At 42.3% G+C, this 22,793-nt stretch overlaps 1 protein-coding gene across 5 annotated transcripts in view; it reads right to left on the reverse strand.

Moving 5' to 3' along the window:
* DPF3 (double PHD fingers 3) overlaps positions 1-22,793 on the reverse strand; it is a 164,982-nt gene that overhangs the window by 67,860 nt on the left and 74,329 nt on the right. For all 5 annotated transcript variants that reach the window (XR_007509178.1, XR_007509177.1, XR_007509176.1 and 2 more), the window contains exon 3: positions 21,169-21,276. Coding sequence is in view for 2 of the 5 variants with exons in the window: in XM_049825668.1 (XP_049681625.1) it covers positions 21,169-21,276 (108 nt within the window). In the remaining 3 variants the exon portion in view is untranslated. The remainder of the gene's footprint in view (positions 1-21,168; positions 21,277-22,793) is intronic.

Genomic DNA, 22,793 nt, shown 5'->3' on the forward strand with positions numbered 1-22,793 from the left:
TTTTATATACTTTTGCCCTCAATGTTTTCCCACCTGAGTGAGTTCAACAGTTAAACTATGGTTTGAAGGGACTGTTTCACTTTATTGCTTGCCCTCTTGTTCTTGCTATGAGACAGGGAAGATAGAAGTTCCTGACCAAACTTTTTCTGTCTTTTCTTTTTATTCCTCTCCTTTTGAAGATAAACAGTCACAATCTTTCCTATTACTCTGCTGTGGGAAGTTTTCCATATGGCTTTATCCTGTCAGAGCTCTCTGACTTCCTCTTATTTTTCAATAGTCTACCCAAGATGCACCAATACTGCACCTGATATTTCTAGGGATGAAGCCACATCCCCCATTTAAACAAATGCATTACAATATTCTTTATATAACCCTTCAGGCAGCGTCCTGCAATGTCCAAGCTAAGCAGAATTAGGAACCTTGTAAGAGGAACAAGAACTTCCCGTAAGTAATACTTTCAACGCACAGGTGAGAAATTAAAATGTCCCTCTCGCCGCCCATTCACCAAGCACATTCAGATCTCACCAAGGAGGCCCATGCAGACCTCCCTGGCCACAATGGCTCTAAATAACTTTGTACTATGTACAAATCTTTGTAGTTTACAAAACACTCCCTCTCTCCAGTTTGTTCATTACTACATTACACAACACTGGACCAAACACCAAACCTTGATGCACCAGCTGTTAGCCTTTTTTTATAATGAAAGCTCTTTGTTTCATTGTGTTCTTTGTTTCATCTTTTATACTAAAAGTTTTTATCCAAGACAAATGCTTTCATCCTCTTTGGAGGCCTATTACATACCAAAGGTCTTCAGAAAGTCTAAGTAAATTGTCAACCCCCTTACCTATTAGTCCTTTACATATCATGTAAAGAATTTTAAGAAAGTAGTAAGACATGCTTTTCCTTGGTAGGAAGAAAAAAAAGTAGTCAGTTAGAACCTCCTATATCATCATTTCCCAGGTGCTTTACTGCTTATACCTAATTACCATTTCAATCAATTTCTCAAATGTTCATGTAGAATTTATGGGTCTTTAAATCCTTGAATCACATCCAAATCCTTTTTAAATATAGGTAATAACATTCGCTACCCACTAATTGTTGTAAATTCTTTCTATTGTAACTCCTAGTTTGTATCACAAGTTCTTCTTCAGACATTGCAATTTCAGAGAACATAATCTTTATTACAAGTAATAACTACTAGTAAAAGCACTGTAACTAATAGCTTACTCTTTTATATAAAAACTTTAAGAAGGTTTGTAGATAAATTTCCTTTTGATTAGTATTGCAAATGCAATAGCACCTGGTTAGTGTAGGAGATACAGGAAATAGTCAGAACCATACAAAATAGAAGTGTCAAATCAACAAAAATCATCAATGAAAAATAAAATGTTATTTAAGAATTCTTCCTGTTTTAATAAACCATGGTATTATTGGTGTCACATCTAAATATTGTGCATATATTATAATTCAAATATGTGTGTGCATATAATTAAAATTTGTTTCTTAACTTGGCAGAGTCCGTTTCATAATGATTAAATTAACATGGTTATTTCTGCTTACCAGCTCAGTGCAGCAACCTCTCTATTTATCAAGGTCCTTAGACCGCGGTGGTAGAATCTGAATGAGCACCCATGCCAGCATCATTCCTGTATCTGTTTTCTATTGAACTGCTGCCTCCAAAAGAAGCTAATTTTCACAAATCCAACAAAATGGTGGGCTTTTTCAAGTTTTGATTCACCAAAACAGCTGCAAATTCCTGTCCTTAAATATGCTACGTTTGGTTTACAACGTATTGGGAGCTAAGCAACTTTTCTGTGTCTCTCTGAAACATAAATTAAAAACAACCATCCCTTTTTCTATACAGTGCAATGTATTTGTTTTACAATGGATCATTTCCATCTCCACAGTAGCAGCTGCCACCCAAGCCATCATCTCTGTGCACTCGTAAGCAGCTCCATTTCCAGTTCTAATTGGGAACAGAGATACTTATTGGGTGAGTTCCAGCATGATCTATCATGCCAGAGACAGCTACTATGCAAACCAAAGCAATCCGGCTTCCAAAAACCCTCTTAGACAAACACTGACTTTGCACATAGATTCTTGCGTTTTTGTTTCTTGGTGCTGGTTTTTTGGAACATAAAAAGTGCCAGAGGAAACTATACATTAAGAGTCCATGAAGTGCTGTTTAAGATGGATAAATCCGAGGATATTACCTTAATAACCACTACCTCTTTAAAATCATATAGGTGGTCTAAAAAAGCCACCTAATTCACAGCAAACAGAACTACTGCTGAGTGAATGCAGCCACTAAGCTCATTAAGAGGATGTGGCAGGATGTGTCTGAAAGTGCAGTGCAGTGGCTCAGCAAGCAATTAAATCCCATGACAGTTTAAAATGAGAATCTATCAGTGTCACAAGAGTGTGAAGCCTCAGCATCTCTGCTGTTCCCACCCCCAGCGTTTTATTTATGATGGCGTATTGGGAACATGGGAAGTCAAAAAGATTATAATGAAATATGCCATATAAAAACCAGATTAAGCCTGCTCTTCTTTGGGGAAATATGCAGAGAGAGAAGCTGTCTGTTAGCTGTCGAGTTTGCAAAAGATACCATCTTTTGGGATGGTGCTCTCTGCCAGCAGACAGAGTGCCCCAGGGGAAATGGTGGTGAAAAACCCAGACAAGCAGCATCCATCCATCCATCATACGCTCATCTCCACATCTCCAAGGCACAAATATAGCGTTAGAGTGCAAAGGGTGGGGGCAGGGGGGGATGGAATCCCTTAAGAAAGAAAGAGGAGACAATGCCTTACGTGAATAGCTGGATTTTGTAGCTTTTCTGCGTGTGTACAACCAGCCTCTCCTTAGCTTGTTTGCTTGCTTGCTTGTTACGTTCATGGCCAGTACGGTGATTTGCTAGCGTCCTTGGGATTGATGCATTCACAGCAGTGACCAGAACCAGGTGTACTAAAGGCAGGGCTCTACAAGCTTTTTTTGTAAGCATGCCTCTGCCAGCACAGCACAGCACAGATCTTCACTCCTCCTGCAGAGCTGGATCTTCAAAACGCTTTTTTCACTGCACCATCTCCTGCTATCCCAGGGGCAGATGCTCACATTATTGCTGTTATGCTTTAATCCTGACCTTCCACAGTGCCTGCTACCCTAGCCTGTTCTCCCAACACTACTGCAATTCAGCACCCGTCTGTAACAAACTTGTCAGTGCCAGTTCTACACTTACAACCCTCTCCAACTCTGGTCCACAGGACCTCCTGCCAGCCCAGCCCTGGGCCTCCCTTGAGACCAGACTACTGATAACACAGACTCTCACACTGAGTCCATAAAGCCAAACAAACGCCCCTAGAGACTAGTAAACATCAAATTCACTTTATTTTTAATCCAAGCCAGATGCAATATGCAATAAAGCCATGGCTGTACTGGAGATTGTAAGGCTACTCCAGTAACTCTTTGTCTCCCCCACCAATTCCACCCTCAAACCTCATGTATATTATTGCACTCTCAAGGTAAACAGGGCCATGGTGAGAACAAGAATCCAGTCAAAGGGAATGATAAATCAGTTTTAGAAGCAAGACTACTTGAAAGCAAAAGAGTATTTGTTTCCTCAGAAACAAACCATTTTGTGTGGAAAGAATAGTTCGGAGGACTATCTGCCATTAAGTGGAAACTCCTCTTCAGGCTGGAGCCATGGGATCCTATAAAGCTCTGAAATGAATCTTAGTAAACACTTGTCACAAATTTTAGGCACTACTGAGCTTTGCTCTAGGGAGCACTGGGAGACTGGAAAATCCCGATGTCTCCCTAGCACCTCTTCCTGCAAAGCTGCTAGTCTCATGGTGAGGTTGGCAGGGAGCAGGGAGAGAAAGTGAAGAGATGGAAGAAGACAGAGGAAACTATGATATGGGAGGACTGTACACTTTCACTCTTCAGCCTGGATGTAAACTGCAGAAAAATCAGAGGACAACTTTGAATTTTAAGACCAGGATCCAATGGAAAGCTTCTATTAGCCCCTAGCTAAAATATGCCCCAGGAAGATACAACACAACAGGAGGGAGAAATAAGGCTGCAGAAAACAGCAGAGACCCTCAAACATAAGGTTAAGCATTGTTCAGTTTAACCCATCATCAAAATGTGGACTTTACAAGCAGCTGTATTTCTTTGGCAGACTAGAATGCCTCTATAAAATCTCTCAATAAAAAAAAAAACAGCCTGCCTGTCAGTTGTCTCTTGGAAGTTCTTTACAGATTTATTTCTCAGCACAGATATAAATCATTGTCACATATAATATACTGTACCTGCTTCTCAAAGACTGCCAAATTACAACATCAGGCTAAATGCTGGATCAGGTAACTGCCCTCAGGGCTCAAATCATAAAGGAATATCTCCATTCAATAACATTATTCTAGCACTTATTGGTGTTCTGGTCACTCTTGCATTTTTGTTCTAGACGGGCTTACACTGCACCAGGACTTTTGCAGCATCAGGCAACACTGTAGGCAATATCGAGGGACAGAGGCTGAGTAACTGCTACAATTCAGAGAAAATTCTTGAGTACAAAGTCTATTCCTTTGGGCTTAGCATCACCCTAACAGGGCTTCTGGCCTTTTTGGAGTAAGAGAACAACTTGGCCTACTTAGCTGCAAGTAGTCATATAGATGCACAGATGGATGGGCCTTTTGACCCATTGGAAGAAGCAGAATCTGATTATTGTCCAGTAACCAGATAGCTGTCAGAAACACCAGTCACCCCCACACCACGCAGCTGGGCCAGTCAGCCCCACACTGTACACTCTGCAAATGGTAAGAGGGAGTAGACCTCCACTGCAATCAACTGTACTATTTCCATATGTGACAGCACTGAATAAAACCACTCGTACTGAATGCAAATTCATACATAAACCATGCATAAAACCAGCCGTGCTGTAACCTTGCTGCAAATTCTGTGAGATTCTGCATAGCTTCTCCTCTTCCTTATTGAGGACAGTGGAGGGGATACCTTTAGTAACAGATAAATCTCTGTAATGCAGTTATCTCTCAACTGCAGTGCACAAGAATCCCAATTAATTCAGTCCAGGCCTAGCAGAGCCGGCACTAAGCCAGAGCTGATAAACCTGCCAAAGCCAATCTGAGTCCTGCAATGATTCTTGGGAGCCTGCTCTGCACTTTCTCATGCTCTGGACTGTGGGGGTTATTTGCTTGAGCGCAGCGCTCAGCTCTGGCTGGCTCCACATGCCCACATGATGCGGCAACTCCATTAACGAGGCCCTTCTTAAAACCCACCGTGCTGGGGAGAAGGCAGAGACACCCAGTCAGCTCTGAAGGCATCAACAAGGGTGCAGCAGGGCTTATTAGCACCAGATTACAAGTGTCCCGGTCCTGATCCTGCATCTCTGTCTGCAAAGCTCCCGTTTGCGGGAAGACGGTGCTCTGCAACCCAGGCAGGCCAGGGAAGCAGGATAGCCACATTCACATGGTGCAGTGTCTGAAGAAGTCAGCCAGGCCAAGCAGAGCTGGTTCAGCATCCCTGGCTCAGTAAATACCAAACCTGCATAAACCAGTGAAGAACAGAAAGGCCACAGCAACGTGGCAATGATTTTAGGATGGGATAAGGAACAATCACCCTAGACGCTGCCCTTGGCATCACTGCTGTCTCACCATGTGATCCTGGGCCAAACTCTAACAAAGGTACCCTCTGCTTTTCCATCATCTGTCAAATGGAGATAGTCTCCATCTATCCTCTGGGGTTTGGTCGGGCTTGTTTAATATTCATAGGCATTCAGACACTCAAATAAAATGCACCAAAAATGCAAGGTGTTCTTACAGGTTCTCACAAAGCCAGGTTTAAACACATTTTTTTTTTCCAGCCAAGAAAAACACTGAAAAAGCAAGCCTATTTCCACAGATACCAGATTTCAGTGGCCGATTCACAAATTCCAAGGAATGAGGATAATATTTACTCATACAGTAAGTTGCATCTGACAGATGAAGCTATATAATTAAAAAATGTTATTATAAGAAGGAAGGCTTGTAATAGAAAAATGGCATGAGACGCTAGTAGGTATCCTTTCAGAAATGGGAAAGAACAAAGCAAATCATCTACTGAGGTGCTCAGATCTCTTGCCACAAAAAGGCAAGAAATTCCAAGAGGCCTATAAAGTGTTTAGACAAAAAGGTGAACTCTAGAATTAATAACAGAATGGTAAACAGGAAGATTAATGGTACCAGAGAAAATGCAGATGGTGAAGCCCAGCCTGCAGGCTCAGCAAGACTCTGAATAGGGAGGGGGGAAAAGGCAAGGTGTAAACAAGGTGACCTTCAAAGCCACGGGAATGCCTGCCAACAGGCCAGCCAGAGGGCATCCCGAGACACAGATGTGCCATCTGGGGTAGGCTGTCTCATGACAACATGAACAAGATTTGTCTTTTTCAAAATTTGCAGGGAGGCAAAATGGGTAGCAGCAGAAAATATGACCATTCATTTAAAAGGAGCACAATTAAACACACAGGTTGGAAAAGGATGCTATATATTTTGTAAAGAAAGTATGAAAGAATTCCCTGAATATCCCCACTCAGAAGGGTCTTGTGCCCACTTGTAAAGCCTGCTCACGCAAGGTGTGGGGGAGGAGAAACTGCTTTTCACTAAACAAATGTTTTCCTTGAGGGTTTATGCTTTAGGTTTATGGTAAAAAAAAAAAAAGAAAAAAAAACCTCAGCACAAACTGCAAAGCAGCTCTTTAAACCCATGATGGTATGAATTTTCCCCATCTTGGCATAAATCTATTCACCCCAGATGGCACGTTTGGGTTGAAAGCAGGTAAAGATTCCTCAGACATCTCTATGTCCAGTATCTGATTTTACAGAGCTCCCTTGCTCCATCTCAGTGCTTAGTTGGGCCTTGAATCTCCTAATAAGCTTTGTGTATGCCTGGGAGATCTCAGTTCTTCGCCTACAGTAAAAAGCGGGAGAAAGAAATCTCCTACCACAGTTCTGCAGGGGAGCCTGGCTCTTTCAGACCTGATGCTTAGATCACTGAGGTCAACCAGGAAAATTAATAAGTAAATGCAATCACATGTTTTTTTAAATACATCAATCAAACACCACAGTGGGGCAGAGCTAAGGGGAAAATGCTATCTCTAAATAAGCCTTCTACAAAATAAGCCAAACATGTTCTGCTATGATATCCAGAGGCAAAAAATTTAGGGGAAAACAGAATAAGCAACCATGTTACAGCTCACCATGGAAAAAAAGCAGACCCTAGGTGTGGGAGTCCAGTAGGTAGTGAATTCACATACCTCTTTTCCTTCCAGCCTGGCTCAAAGTACATCAAATCTGAGTATTTTAGGCAAAAACTGGCTCATCTAAGTTCAGTGCTGAAATCAGTTACTTCAATTATAAGTATAGAAGTAGACACATCTGAATGGTTTTTATTCTGATGGGTTGCCTATCAACTGCAATGAAGATATTGGCATAACCTCCACTTTCACAGTAGGAACCATGGGTGCTGGATGAGCTCAGGCAGCTTGTGCGAAGCCTGCATAGCCCCAGCACTGTTGCATCAAGCAGGCTTGACTCAAGCAAGCTTGCGATTGCTGACAGGAGCTGCCATCATGGCTCTGGACATCAGTACATACCTTTCTTCAGAAAGACCCTTCATGTGACTCTGTTGATTGCTTTTTGAATAGAACAGGAAAGGAGAGATGAAGTACACACCTGAAAACACTAAAGTGGCATTGAGGAAGGAATCGGGAAGAACAAGGGAGAAAAAAGCAAGATGGAGGAAAGCTATTATATTCCTTCTCCTTGCCTACTGCAGCTAAACTGTGGCACGCTTGTTCTGAAAACTGCCACAGAAAAGTCTGAAAAATAGAAGCTCTGGGCCTTGAGTTATGCCTTTTCAATATCTCTCTCTTTTCTCCTCTCTGCTACAGAGAAACACTGTAAACTCCTAGATCCTGAAAATACACATTCTGGGCCCTTTCTGCACCTTGCAAAACACAGTGAAAACAGATAATGGGGATGAGGGAGAGATAGCCATGCAAGGGGGAAACAAAGTGAAAAAGAGAATAGTTGCTCTTCCCTCCTTTCCCCCTGCTCAGCTTTCATTTCCCTTTGTTCATCTAACATTGAGCCAAACTAAGCCAAAGGAGCTGCCGTGCTGGGCTACAAGATTGATGGCTGCAGGCAGACTCCACAGTGAAGAGACGGATGACTGGTCATTTCCCGCGATGCACTGAGAAACATCCATCCTTGCAGCCATGCTGAGCCCATTTGTGCTCCTTTTGAAAAGAGAGATAAACACGGGCAGCCAGAGGCACCTGAGTGTCCTTTTCCCTCAGAAGGACACAGTTATACTCCTCTGGGTTCCTTGAGAAGGTCGCTCTGTCCATCCCTGAACATCTGGCTGTGGGATTTGCTAACTCTCTCCCTCCCCCAGCAATCATCCATCTATTAGAGCACAGTGCAGGTTGGAGGAAAACGGTGAAGAGAATGGCGTGACAACCTCATCAATCTACAGCTACACGCCTGGCTATTTAGTTTTCTTTACGCTATTCCTAAATGCGGGGCCGGGGGTGGGGGGGGTGGGGGGGGGGAAGAATTGCTATTGGTATGAAAGAGTGAATTGTGGAAATGGCAACGTGGATTGGAGTAAGTCCTTATGACTATTAAAATGTTGTGCATGTACTAAAGCAGTAGGGAACTAATTAAGATTCAGGATTGAAAGGCAAAACAAAAAAGTTGGATGCACTCTGGTTCCATCTGTAGCACTTGCTGAGAGTTCAGACGTACTTGGGGCATCATCTTTAGCAGAGAGAGGTTAATTTTTTTATTTTGCCCATTCAGATATTAACAGAAGGCTCCCTGGAAGAACATACTGGAAGTATATTTATAGTGCCAACCCTGGTATAGCAGCTTCAGAGGCACAAAGCACTTAATCCTGACTACTTTCTATTTAGTTAATAGTGTCTTTGTTTGCTGATACTGTCCTGGTCTATAGCATTGCTCACAGATACAGCCTCTGTGTTTCCAGTTCTCCTGCCGTGCTGCTACCTCACTTAGGCAATGAGCATGACATGGCAGATGTACCCATAGCATCATTTACAAATACAAAATCACTCCAGAAATTCCTATAACTATGAACCTCACTTTGTCACAGTAGCACATATCTGTAACTGTGTCATTCACAGACATTGCACCAAGGAAATAATGAGAAGATAAAAGCATTCACCGTCTCTCAAAAACACAGAGAAATGAGTCACTTGCTTAAAGTGTTTAAATGTAGTTTTAGCACTCTAACTGTCTGAGCCAGCTTTGAAAATTTGTCTTTTATTCCCATCATGCAATGCTGTTTATTTTAGGCCAACAACAAAAGGATTTTCACTACAGCTCTATAGGACATGCATAGGATATTAATCATGATCATGTGTGTTCCTAAGACATCAACTCCATACTTCCCAAGGGCAATCACATGCATTCAGAAGTGCATCATTTCCATTAGGAGGAGTAAAGTTTTAATCCTTTCTCCTTCATCAAGAACCATAGTTTTAGCTGATGGAAATTGCTGCTTACTGTACTCTTTAATGGAACTGTAACTACCTACAACGGCTAAGGTCCTGGCCCTAAATTACCTTGTTTGTTTAGGGGGAACCATGCTCCAAGTGCATCCTAAGTGAGATCTGTGGTCTAGAAGACATTGCACAGAAAAGCCGTATCCATCTATTCCATTCTTAATTCCTCTCCAAATGTACATCGCATTGACCCTCCTTCTCCCAAGGAGTTCATTTTTGGGAATGGATGCCATGGCAAACACCAGTGGTGTCAGAATCCTGATGCATAAAATACATGTAATAAACTCTAAGGCAATCAAATGTAAAATGCAGGGAATATTGAAATGAATTGCAATCTAGTAAAAACATATTTAATATCTCTCAGGTACAAGATGATTATGAGGCTGTAAAATGTTTAAACCAGAGAATGGGAATGACAGACTGAAGACTTCCACCAAGGAAGGTGGTCAGAGGTGCAGGGATGTGGGAGGGGAAGTCATCACTCTTTCCATTCTACTCTTAGCAAATCTGTAGAGCTTGCTTGTAAGATTTCAAACTGGACTTTATATTAACATTTATTGCTCATTCCTTTATATTATGCACCAGAAAAATATCAACTGCTATAAATTTTATAATATTTCATATTACAAAACAATTTCATTTGCTATGTGTCAGGAGAACAATAAAATTGAATAAAAGTTTTTTTAAAATCATGTTTTGAATGTAATGATATTCCCTAATCTCTTTGCTATTTTTTGTTAACATTTTCTTCTATAAAATAGTGCACAGGTTCTACTATATGGTTGGTCTAGTAGCCCAGTGACTTTATTGGGCTCTATCTTGCAGGATGCTAAGTGCCAAAACCTGCAAGTCTGGTCGAACTCGGTACTTTACATGTGGACTTAATTTTAAGCATGTGACAAGTCCCATCAATTACAAAAAGATCACTCGTGTTCTTAAAGCCCAAGCTCAGGTGCTTTCCTTGTCTGGGGTTAGACAGCTTGGCATCTTACAAGACTAAGCCGTGGGGACTTGATCCTATAAACCCTTTTCATGTGATTACCAGCGAACTCCCCGGATTACTCACATGAACATACAAAACAGACGCAGTGACTTAGATAAAAGATACCCATTTCCTAGGATCTTGTGTCCTATACTTGCATCTAAACTATTCTCGTGCTTCACAAAAATCCTTTTGTCGATGCAGTTTATTCTTTTTCAGGCATCGGTACTGGCTATGCTAAGAAAAGTACCAGGAGGTTTGCCAGCAAAGCTGTTCAGGTTCAGCTCTAGCTGCAAGACTTGTACAGGGCAGACAGCTTCCCAGCCGCCCCTCCCCTTTGCTGGAGAGCTGATGATTTGCGCCTTGGGGGGAACGAATCTGCTGGGTTCCAGCATTTCCCCAGGGACCATCCCTTGGCGCTTCCCCAGGGGTTCCCACACCCCTTCCTCCTGACAAGCCTTGAGGGAACTGCTTGGGCAACCGACTCCTAGGCCCCCCATGCCTACTCGGGGAGTGCCGAAACACTCTTTCAAAGCCACCTTTTCCCGAAGAAGAGAATCCCATCCTCAGCTCACCTGCACTCCCCTCTTTTTAAGGTTAAATCTGTTTATTTCAGAAATAAGTAATCCTGATGCTTACTTACAAACATCAATGTTAACTTCATAGTAAGGGGATAAATCCCACAGCATTTTACCTCTCCGGTAGGAATAATATGTCTCCTAGAGACACAGCATTCACAGTCAGGCCTTGGCAGCTTAAGAGGCACATGCTGAAAAAGCTCTTCCCAAAGACGCGTCCTAGCAGCCAGATGTAGGTCAAACACAGAGTAGCCAAGAAAAGCAAAAGAACAAAACAATGGGCTGGATAACACAGAAAGGGTGGCGACACCACAAGTAAGCTCCCTCTCCAGCAGCCCAGGTATTTCAAGCCAATGCCATCTCAGCTGCCTGAGCCCTCCAAGCTTTCCCCACATCTTGCAGATCGAGCCCCAAGAGATGACCTGCAGTCGCACTGTAGAGGCCCTGGGGAGTTCATCAGCACAACTCATTCCTTCAATTTAATGGCCTATTGTAGTGACCAAAACATTTTTCAAAACCTGCTGGCTCCAAAGTCATCATAACTCTATTTTCACAAATATACTAAATACAGCTGAGACTACACGCCAGTGGAAAAATCACATCTAAGTGGCTGCATTGCTTCTGAAATTACAACATCCTTGTGTCTGTGGGTCAATGCACTTGCAGCCTACGTTCCCGTTCCCATTCCCCGGGACAAGACCTAGAGAACTCAGAAAGACAGAGATTTAACCATTTCCAAAATTGCCTTATCTTGTTCAGTTGCTACTTCTGCCTTAGCCTGATGACTAGAGCCAGAGGGGTCTGGCTTCAATGGGCTTTTGATCAAAACCCGGAGAGGTTCCAAAGCCTGGTGGCTTCTTCACGCAGCTTTCTCCTAATTATGCAAACTGGCTCAGCCACATAAGAACCAGGAATAATCCCAGGTGATTCATATGAGCAATCTTAGCTAACCAACACAGTTCTCCTGGTAAAACTGTGCATATAAAATACTTGTAGTGGCCTGTTCCAGATCCCACAAATGAAAGAGAAACTATTTACACAAAGTTAATCCTGTAAATTCTAGCAGCATGACTGCGGAGTTAAGCAGCAGAAACAATGTTTTTGTTTTCTTGACTGGACTATTTATAGAATATTATTTGCTTTTCTAGAAATAAGTGTGTTTTATTTCCATATCTGCAAAATCATGAAATCCCATTTGGGGGAAAATACACATTCACTCACATCCTTGAACCTACTGAGCTGAATTAGTCTAAGAATTTGCAGCTTATCACACGTAACAATACCCAGCAAGAACAGTACATGATTTGAAGGAGAAGTTATCACCGCCCTGGCAGCCATGACGTGCAGAAGACCAGCTCATCAGTGTCCAAAATGAAGCAAGAAGAGTTACACTGTGCAAAACTCAAGATATTTTTCTAACGTTTACACTGCACAGCCAACCTTGTGAAAACTGGCTCAACAATTCACCTATGGTAAGCCTCTTTATTTGTATATATGGGTGTGTAACAGATTACTAGTTTTTCATCACCGTCCTGGTACACACAAGCCTAGGTTTTTCACCAGAGCTGGTACACTTTCATACCAGTTTTTCAAGGCTTCATGCTGATGGCCAAAACATTTAATACGGGCATTTTGAAGGCTTGGCAAGTGGCATGCTTTATTCCTACATTCCTTTAAATAAAAAGGTCTCCCTTACACCTCCCAAACTCTCCAGAAATAACCATTAACTATCTGTTAGGCACTTCTCTGAGAGAGACAAATGGGATCAACCATTTTATGCGCTGAGAAGGTGAGAGAAAAAGAGATATTCCATTGTCCCTGCTGCTGCGTAGTCCTGTATGGGGTACAGGTGATGCAAGTGACAGTGGGTGTTGTGGTTTAACCCCAGCCGGCAACTAAGCACCACGCAGCTGCTCACTCACCTCCCTCACAGTGGGACAGGGGAGAGAATCAGAAGAGTAAAAGTGGGAAAACTCATGGGCTGAGATAAAGACAGTTTAATAAGTGAAGCAAAAGCCACGCACGCAAGCAAAACGAAACAAGGAATTCTTTCACCACTTCCCATCAGCAGGCAGGTGTTCGGCCATCTCCAGGAAAGCAGGGCTCCATCCGTCACGCAGAACGGTTCCTTGGGAAGACAAACGCCATCACTCCAAACATCCCCCCCCTTCCTTCTTCTTCCCCCAGCTTTATATACTGAGCATATGGTACGGAATATGCCTTTGGTCAGTTGGGGTCAGCTGTGTCCCCTCCCAGCTTCTTGAGCACCCCCAGCCTCCTCGCTTCTGTGAGAAGCAGAAAAGGCCTTGACTCTGTGTAAGCACTGCTCAGCAATAACGAAAACATCTCCGCATTATCAACACAGTTTTCAGCACAAATCCAAAACATAGCCCCATACTAGCTGCTATGAAGAAAATTAACTCTATCCCAGCCAAATTCAGCCCAGCAGGGCAGGACATTAAATGCAGAGATCAGCACCTCTACTGCAGACTGGCAATGGGACAAAGATGTTTCACTGCAGGACTTCTGCATCATGATTGAGTGTCAGTGAATACACGCAGAAAGGGACAGGTTCTCTGGTATTCTTAGTGCCATGTAAGAAAAGGAAAGCAAACTTTATCTGGCCAGAGATTTGGACCAGCACATGTCCCCATTGTAGGAAGAATTTAAAGGTGGTGGATGAGATGGAATAGAGTCTGGTTAAATATGAGTGTAAAAGGAAGAAGCTGATTCACAAGGAGGTCCCAAACTGATGAGTTTTCCCTTGGTGACAGAAAAGTCACTTTTTCTAACCCAAGACATAGCTGGATGTGTAAGTGCCATAGAGCAGCAGCTCTTGCCTGTAGTGCCATGTCCTGCTGTGAACAATCTGAAGGCAAGATTAGCGGAGAATTGGAGCCTACTGTTTTGATTCAGTAGCATTGATGGACTCATCTGTAAGCTGCAGGCTAAGCTGATGAATAAACACCTACTTAAATTTAGGCCAATACTTAGGTACTTTGGTGGATAAGAAGCCCAAAAGAGAATGGCCAGCAGAAATCAGTATTTTGGTATAAAAAAAAGCTAGAGCTGGTAAAAAATTAATTTTCCCCCCATTCACATGAGAGGTTCTTGATTTGCTAAAGAAATTATAGAAAAAACCACCAGTTGGAGTGTTTAGTGATTTCTACAGCCACGATGAATGTTTCCTTTTTCTTACACTTTGAAACTGACTATCTAGCCCTAAAAAAAAAAACAAAAAACCACCAAACCAAAAAATCAACACCTTCTAGCATCCCTGCTCCCAGGTTTGGATTCACAATATAAAGCTTCATTTTATTCCCAAGTGCTACAGAAATGTGACATATATAGGTACATGACAGACCAACCTCAGGATTCAGCATGGCCAGTGTGCAGATGTGCACTGTAACACATCAAATGAGAACTGAAAATTACCCACCCTCCCTGTCACAAAAAGTTAACCATTTTTTTGTTTTCTTCTGCATGAGATGCCAAAAATAAAGATTGATGGGAATGGGTGAAAATGAGATCTGCTCTAGCTCAACCAGAAACTACAGGATCCATGTAGAATCGCTCAGTAAAATTCTTTGACGTGGGTCATGCAGCTTCTTCCAATATGAAGCTCATCATCGTCCACACTTTGTGACATTGAGTTATTTGACATTTGACCTAGTATTTGCTTGACGTAAATACACGCCAGGACTGTTGCTTTGGCACCACCTACCAAAATCAAATCCTGTTTCTAACAAATAATAATTTTAAAACAGGCTATTCCTGCCACAGAAGAAAATCTGTTAAAAAGTTGACTCACGGAGTAGGCTCAATCCCTCTCCTACTTTACTTTTACACCCACAGAGCTCCACTCATTTCTGCAGAGGTAGCTCCTGACTTACTTCAGCTTCTGTGAACCAGAGTCAGGCCCTGGCCTTGCAAAAAAAACACGCTATTCACTGCTCCCTCTGCTGGCCTCGCAGCACCTCCGGCTTGTGCAGATGCCCGAGCACAGAAGCAGACGTATGCAGAGCCCATTTCCAATGCTACCGCAACTAAACACCTGGCAGGTAGAATCAGGCATGCGAAAAGAAAAAAAGAAGTAAAGGGAAAAAAAAAATCCTAAAATCAGTGATATTTTAAAGTACTGAAGAATATATTATCAAAGATGAGGAGAATTCTTTTAAAAGCCGAAGTACTTCAGAATGCAGAAGTACTTGAATAAAAAGCAGATTTTTAAAAGCATTTTAATTTCAAGATTTTGGAGGGCAGACATCAAAAGTCACAGAAGTTGATAACAGGCTATTAAACTCCATTTTACATGAGGACTCTAGACCAAGTCATCAGAGAACAAAAGTTGCTTCTGTCTGCTGGCTGTCACGTCATATCTGCCCCATATTTCAGTTTCATGACAGCAAATATTTATAAAAGCCATGAACAATTAAAAAAACTAAAATAAGCTCTACACAAAAGTATCTTCCGTAAATTCACATCTGTAGAAACCTGTCAGAAGTCTGAACACTTGATACATTGATAGTATGGCCCCCTTTAGGAATATCGTATCTAATTAAATTGCATTTTACAGACGTACATTTGTTTGGCACCAGAATTATTCTGCCAGTTTTGATCCTAAGACGGTCTTAGTGGATCTTAAAGAGGAGCCACAGGCAGGTTTTATAACATAACAGGAACCTAACCTTTAATCACAGAGAAGTTTCCATTTATGTTAAATAAATGGATAACAATTTTTGTTAAGAGAAGATGTGCCTTTCCTTAGCGTGTTCATAGTGAAACAACCCTGCTGTCTTCTAGTACTGAACAAGAACCAAAGTGTCATTGTGTAGAAATCGCTGAAATTGAAAGCGAAACTAGGCAATATTAATTGGCCTGAGAATAATGATAAAAGGAAATTCTCATGAAGTTAGTGTTTTGAATTATTTTCAGGCTCTAATAACTTTGAGTGACACTGGACATAGCAACCAGGGAAAGAAAAAAGAATATGGAACTCAGGAGAAGTGAGCTTTTACTCTGTTCTTGGGTTCAATTTCCAGCTCTACCACAACCCTCCGGTTAAACCTTCATAGAAGTAATTTATTATCTTTGTCTCTCATTTCTCAATTTTGCAATCTAAGTACTTTCTTTACTATATTTTGCATATTTGGGCTGTAAGATCTGCTATAGTATATGACTATAGCAGAGAGTACAAGAAGCCTTCACAATGACCCCCGGGATGATGATCTAACATGCTGCTTGAGTCTCTAGATGCTATCATACAAGTGACACTAATATGAATTCTGTCCTTTCCTTTTTAATTTCCTCTTAACTTTATCTTGGTGAAGTGCCCCATCTTAAAGAGCACGGACTCCACAGACATGCTGAGCATCTTCCACAAAAGTTGGGGGCACTCATCACTTCCCAGGAGAAACACAGTACCTTGTACAATCAGACACAGTCTCCACAAGATAAATTGAGATGGTCAAAAGAGATAATGGCTTATCTGTAAGGATTCCATTCATTCATCTACAAGCACACTCACATAGGTATATCTCGTATGCCAGACTAAAAGCAGATCAGGCATTGTTTAAGTGGCACCTAAAAATCTGTTGTCAGTACTTGCCTCAAACAATTCTAACATGGTTCGTAATAGCAAATGAAAACTACTTTTGTTTACTTTAACCTCTTCAACAGCTGGTAAAAAGAAAAAAAGCCATTTCTGTAGTTCAGCTGAACACTAGACTGCCCAGAGATAAGTAACAGGACAGGCACTAGCACAGGACACCAGCTCATTCTCAGCACAGTAGCAGCACACACAACTCTACTCCACACCCCGCAAGTGGGTGGGAAGGCTGCCCGCTGTGAGACCTCACTGTTGGCTTTCAGTCCAAAACCAAAGGACAGCAGTGAATTGAGACAAAAGCTTTCCAGTCATATTCTTTACACATACTTATGTGAAATAAAAGCTCTGTGTGCATGTATGTACATAGCTATGTTTAGCCATCTTGTAAATCTGAAGTAGGATGCTACCAATTTAAATTCCACCAGAGTTTTTGGCCATACGCACCCTATCTGTTCTCATCTGCATAGCTGCAAAGCTTGGGTAATACCTGGCTGTCAGCAGGGTTTACTGTATGTAATACCACTTCCACAATATTGATACCTGACCCAACACAGAATCATGATACCACCCAGTACCACAAAACTACTAAGTATATAGGACAAGGAGCAATCAAGATTTCAAGGCGCCTTGGGTGTAATCAGGGATCTCTCTTCCATTTCTAACCCTCATCTTTCCAGCTGCTCTGACGTTACTGAGGGCCAGAACCCTACAGCTTGCCTTCGCAGCACCTGCAGTTCAAGTTGGTGGTAGAAGAGTTGGAAATTTTCCTTCTTCTTCCATTCCTCTAGAAGAACAGGCTACCCAGCCCAGCCCAGCCCAATCCTCTCCCTCACCCATTCCCAGACTCACAGACCTCCCATCCATGGGAGCTCTGCTCTGCTCTTGCTCTTCTACTGGGCAGAACAGCCAGCTGAGGACTGAGTGTGGAAGCACGAGCTGCTTCCAGCCCTCCCACTGCTCTGTGCTGAAGTGCCATGCAAATACCACTGCCTAGTTCTGCAGAGAATCAGTTTTGCTCATAGTTGGTTGAACAGAAGTCTAATTTCATGAATATCATGAAAGTATCAACATCTAATAACTTTAGCACTCTGTACCTAGAAAATCACACTATTAGCAACAGATCAATATATTGCCCATGACTGGGGATTTGTTTCAAATCTATACCACCCTCCGTAGGAGTCTTGACTGCTACACTGTAATGACTCGTGTAACAGCTCTTGGCCATTATAAGGACAAAAACTTGGCTGCACTTGAACCGTAGTGCTTGGTTCTGATGATATTAATATACCACTGAAAGAGGAAGACCAGCCCATGTGAAAGTAAATGTCAGGAATACTTAGAGTAATTCCTAAAGGTCTGGTAATAACATTCACCGTATTGTCACTGAAGCAGTTATCATAAGTAAGTTTTGGCAATACTTTATTTCTACCACGTATCTATTGGATAGGCTACTGGATGGCTTGGAGGATGCTTAGAAATAATAGTAACATGAACATTGCTAGACCCTTGATCAAAAAACTTTACCAGGGCAATCCATGCACGTAACTCTGAGTACGGTGGCAGAGGAAAAGAGACATCTAAAGACTGCATCAGCAACACCTATTCCAGTGTTCTGATCTTTACAACTTTGGCTGTAACTATTCTTAAAACCAAACACTTCCACCCGAAACCAAATAAAAGCAACAGACCAGGGCAATAAAAGCACCATGTTCTATTAAGAAGCATGCAGCAACTGACCCCGAGAAAAACATTATCTTACAAAAAACAGGAGACCATTGGAGCATGATTATTTTCTTCATTAGGTTTTGATATTACCAGATATGAAACTCTCACTCACTGAGTTTTGTCACGCACTACCTAAACCTGCAAGGTACTAACACTGCAAAAGTAGGTTGTAACTATAAATACTATATTATTACTAAACGATTTATTATACCCTTGAACTGCTAGCAAGACAGTAGTTTGATTCTACTTACCGACCAGCTGATGACTAGCTCTGACTTACCAAAACAAAAATCCTAGGTCTATGTATCTCCTGAATTATGTAGAAGTCTTAAACTTCTGGATACAACTTATCACTATAATGAGCCACTCCAGAAGCCCAGGTGCAGTCCAAGCAAGTATTCACACCCCGGGTGCTGATCCCACCGACTGATGGATTGGCAACTTTTGGAGCCAAGATCCCCTTCTGTGTTTGTTACAGTGGCAGTCTTATGAGAAGTACGTCTACACAGTTAACAAAATTAAAACATAATAAAACTAAGGTTTAGCCCTGATTTGTAGAATTGCATTGCTCGCCTATGTTATATAACATATAAGCAACTCAACAGCCTCCTATATAAAAATCAGCTGCTCACATATTAACTCAGCACAAGCACTCTCTAGCACTCTCTAGCTGCTGAGAACAGCTCTAAGCCAAGACTAGGATGTCCAAGCCCTAGGTGGAGTGAAACCATGGAACATTTAGATTAGAATTCTTCCAAATTTATTTCAGGTGTCCTACAGTTGTCATCTCTGTGCTTTTTAAGGGATCTTAAATTGCCACATCTTTGCCCCACACAGTCATCTAATGTTTAACTGGGGAACAAAGAGGTCAGCATAAGGTAGCTTCCCAGGTTCAGCATTAGGTTTTACCACAGCGTCCCCCTCCAAAATGTACAGTATTTCTGCTGTCCATGTTGAAAATAAATTACACTATCTTTTTCTCAAATTGTCAAAAGCTACCTTTAAATGGAGATCCAATGTTTTCCATAGGTTTTATACTTTCAAATCAGAGAAGGGAAAAATCCCATTTTTGGCTAGTGAGTCTATTCTGGATATGCACAGATGGAGTGAAATTATTTTGTGGTGTAACTGATAAGGAAAGTTAATCACTAGAAAGAAATTGGTTGGAAAATAGATTTAAATGGCAGAGCAATATAACTTGCCTAATTTGGCTGCCACTGGCAATGCAACAAAAGTAGCACTCCTGAGATGCAGAAGAGATGTTTATAGCAGGGAAAACAACAGAGACAGACATGCTGAGGTCTCTTTATCTGATAACTTTGTGGTAATTGCCTTTCATGCCCTGTGGCATGTAGGATGCACTAATTTGGCATTCAGTGAGTACAGCAAAGAAGCATAATGCAAACAAAGAAGAGTCAAACTCTGCACTACTGCTTTACCTTACTAAATTACCAAGCCACAGAGTGTTTGCATCATCACAAAGTCTGAGAAAGACATTTCTATGGGCCAACATCATCCTCTTCCTAGAGTCCAGTCTCATTTCCATCAGTGTACCTGACTGATTTCACCAGTTCTTTCTGAGCGGCTCTGCTGTGAAGTCTGGTTCTATTTGCTGGCTGAGGTTTCACCCTTGGTTTGAACGCCAAGTGAGTGGTTACAGGCATTTCTTCCTCCTGTCCAGTTGTCTGCTGACATCTCCTACACTGAAGGCAGGGAGCCTTCAAAAACTGTTTCTACCAAAATCAACATGAATTTTGCCTCTGATTTTACTGGGTTTAGAACTTGTCTCTATCGCCCCTTCCTTTCTCTTCACCAACTACTGCATAGAAGCAAAGTCATCAGTATTGCTGAGCATAGCTCAGTTCCCAGGCACCTTCTTCTGTCAAACAGGTTTTTTAAATATTCTTAATTTACATTTTGGGGTTTTCTCCTGTACTTTTTATACTGCAGTGTCTCGCCTCTTAAAAACCACATACAGCTGTGAGTACATGTGTTCCCTCTTTCTCATAATAGGGGACCCCAAAGACAGCAACCCTTTATTACTAACTGCAGGGAAGAATGCACAGCACTATGCTCTACCTGACACAGCTGTATCTCCTCCACATCTGCTTTGCAGTCACTCATTCAGCATCCAGGGGAAGAGTATCAAGGACAACAAGAATGAAAGAAGAATGGACTAATGTACACACACAGGCATACACACATATACAAATGTGGCATATGCTCACTAATTTTTATTATTTGCTGTTTATAATCTGGTCACACCCCTGGTCCCCAGCCCCATTATGAAAAATCTTATCAGTATACTGTTCCACACACACAGCGGTCTTTTTCACAAAGATTAGGCAGCAGATGCCAGAGTGAGATTCTGTATTAATAACACACTGAGGAAATAATTAGTAATACATTGATCCTTTACATCCTTATGAATTTGCTAACAGAGACCAGGATTCACCCTTACGGAAGGTAAATTCAGCTCCCATTGCATTCAATACAAGCTGTACAAATTTCTGTAAGGGATGAGTTGCGTGCAGAGGGTTTGGTGGTTATTGTTACAGCAAATCAAGTAAGATGCAACAGATGCAAAGAGAAATGGTTGGAGAGGGGCAAAGATAAAGTCCAAGGACTAAATGGCAGGTTTGCATGTATGCCAGCTGCTCTGCAGCACAGGAGAGAGAGGGGGGCAAACAAATACTTACCAGGTTTAATTTCCAGCAGCTTCAGTCTGGAATCCTCAGGGGGATGCAAACGCCTCTTCTTGCGCCAGCAACGTGCTGGGTACGTGTACAGCTGACCTGGGGCCAGGCCTGAAGATTAAAGGCAAAAAATAAATATAATCACATTTCAGTTTGTAAACCACAAGCACTGTCTCTAGCATCTTTGTTCTTGCCCTTCCAGTGTCTCCTTGTTGGAGGGTTCAATCCTGCACATCATGAGGCAGAACTATGCACTCAAGGCATCCAGTGCTCCTGAGGCTCCTCAGCACCTCTTGGGATCAGGCCTACAGAGAATCTAGGTCTCACTTAGACACATCACTCAGCTCTACTGAAACCAGAGCTGTACATAAATAATTTGTGATTTCTTCAGGGTAAATAGAATTTCAAACTCTCCTGGGTCACAGGGGCGATGCCTCCTCCACAGGCAGAGAAAGGCCCTTGGGAGAGAAGAGATGAAGTTCCGACATGCAAATCATAAGGCCCTGATGCACAAAGCAGCTCAGGAAATTTGTGTCTTCCAAGTGGGAACAAACCAAGATCCACGAGGTCTGGCTATTTGGACTCTGTATTTTTGCTTAAATTCTGGACTTTTGTTTGAAGACAGATTCTTCATTCTGTTTATTACCTCCTCATGCCAACATCCTGAATGGGGGAGGAGACACAGAAGTAATGTTTATATTACTGCATGCTCCATTGAATCACATTTGGCATTGCTGGCTTCTGAGCTGCCCTGGCTCTCCTGACAGACACCCCTTAGCCAACATTCAAGCTATGCTTTGCTCTCTTGTATTCAGAACACAGCAGGGCTTCACGAATGCATCGCTACTAGGAGCACAGAAGCACACTGCCAAGTGCTTCAAAGCATCCTCAACTGCCCCAGATACTCATGACACACAGAAATACCCAGCAAGACACAGAAAAGTTGGAAGAATTTCATTCTGTCCCCTGCTTCCCCTGCCCTCTTTGTCCACCAATTCTACTTTGGCTTTTCTGTCCTGCTGCGGCTGCTGTTAGTCTTCAAGGGGCTACAGCGCATGACCGCAATCCCAGACTCGTTGCCCTTAGAATACAGGTAAGACCATGTAAGAGAGAGGACAGGCATGGTGTTACCATATCTGAAACTGTACCAACAGTGAACAGCTGGACAACACAAAGGGGATGCCAGTAAAGCAGAACAGCTCAAAGGCCCAAGAGTTCTCTCACCCCTTCTGAAGTAGCCAGTAGAGTGTACCAGCCTGGGAACAAAACTGACTCACTGAACCAAATGAGGATAATTAAAAAACCAATATCCTGTTACTTGTGGGGCAGGGGGGAAGACACAACAAAATTATTCGCCGCAAGGGAATGGGCTAATCAAATTCTGCAAGTGAAGCCTAAGCTCCTGGTTTGAAATCTTTAAACTGTTGGGAATGCCAGTTCAGACCCCAGTACTTTCCACCTACTTCCCAGGCACTGGTGCATAAATGGAGGATCTACAGCACGCTGCCTGGGTATGGCTGAGCGATGGAGTATATGCAGAGATCCTGGCTGTTCCAGGTCACAGAACGCTCTGAACTGGGGCTTTTCACACCCTTCTTTCATTGCTGCACACTGCTTGCTGGGCATTA

This window comes from Accipiter gentilis, chromosome 22 (assembly GCF_929443795.1).
Source record: "Accipiter gentilis chromosome 22, bAccGen1.1, whole genome shotgun sequence".
Lineage (NCBI taxonomy): Eukaryota > Metazoa > Chordata > Aves > Accipitriformes > Accipitridae > Astur > Astur gentilis.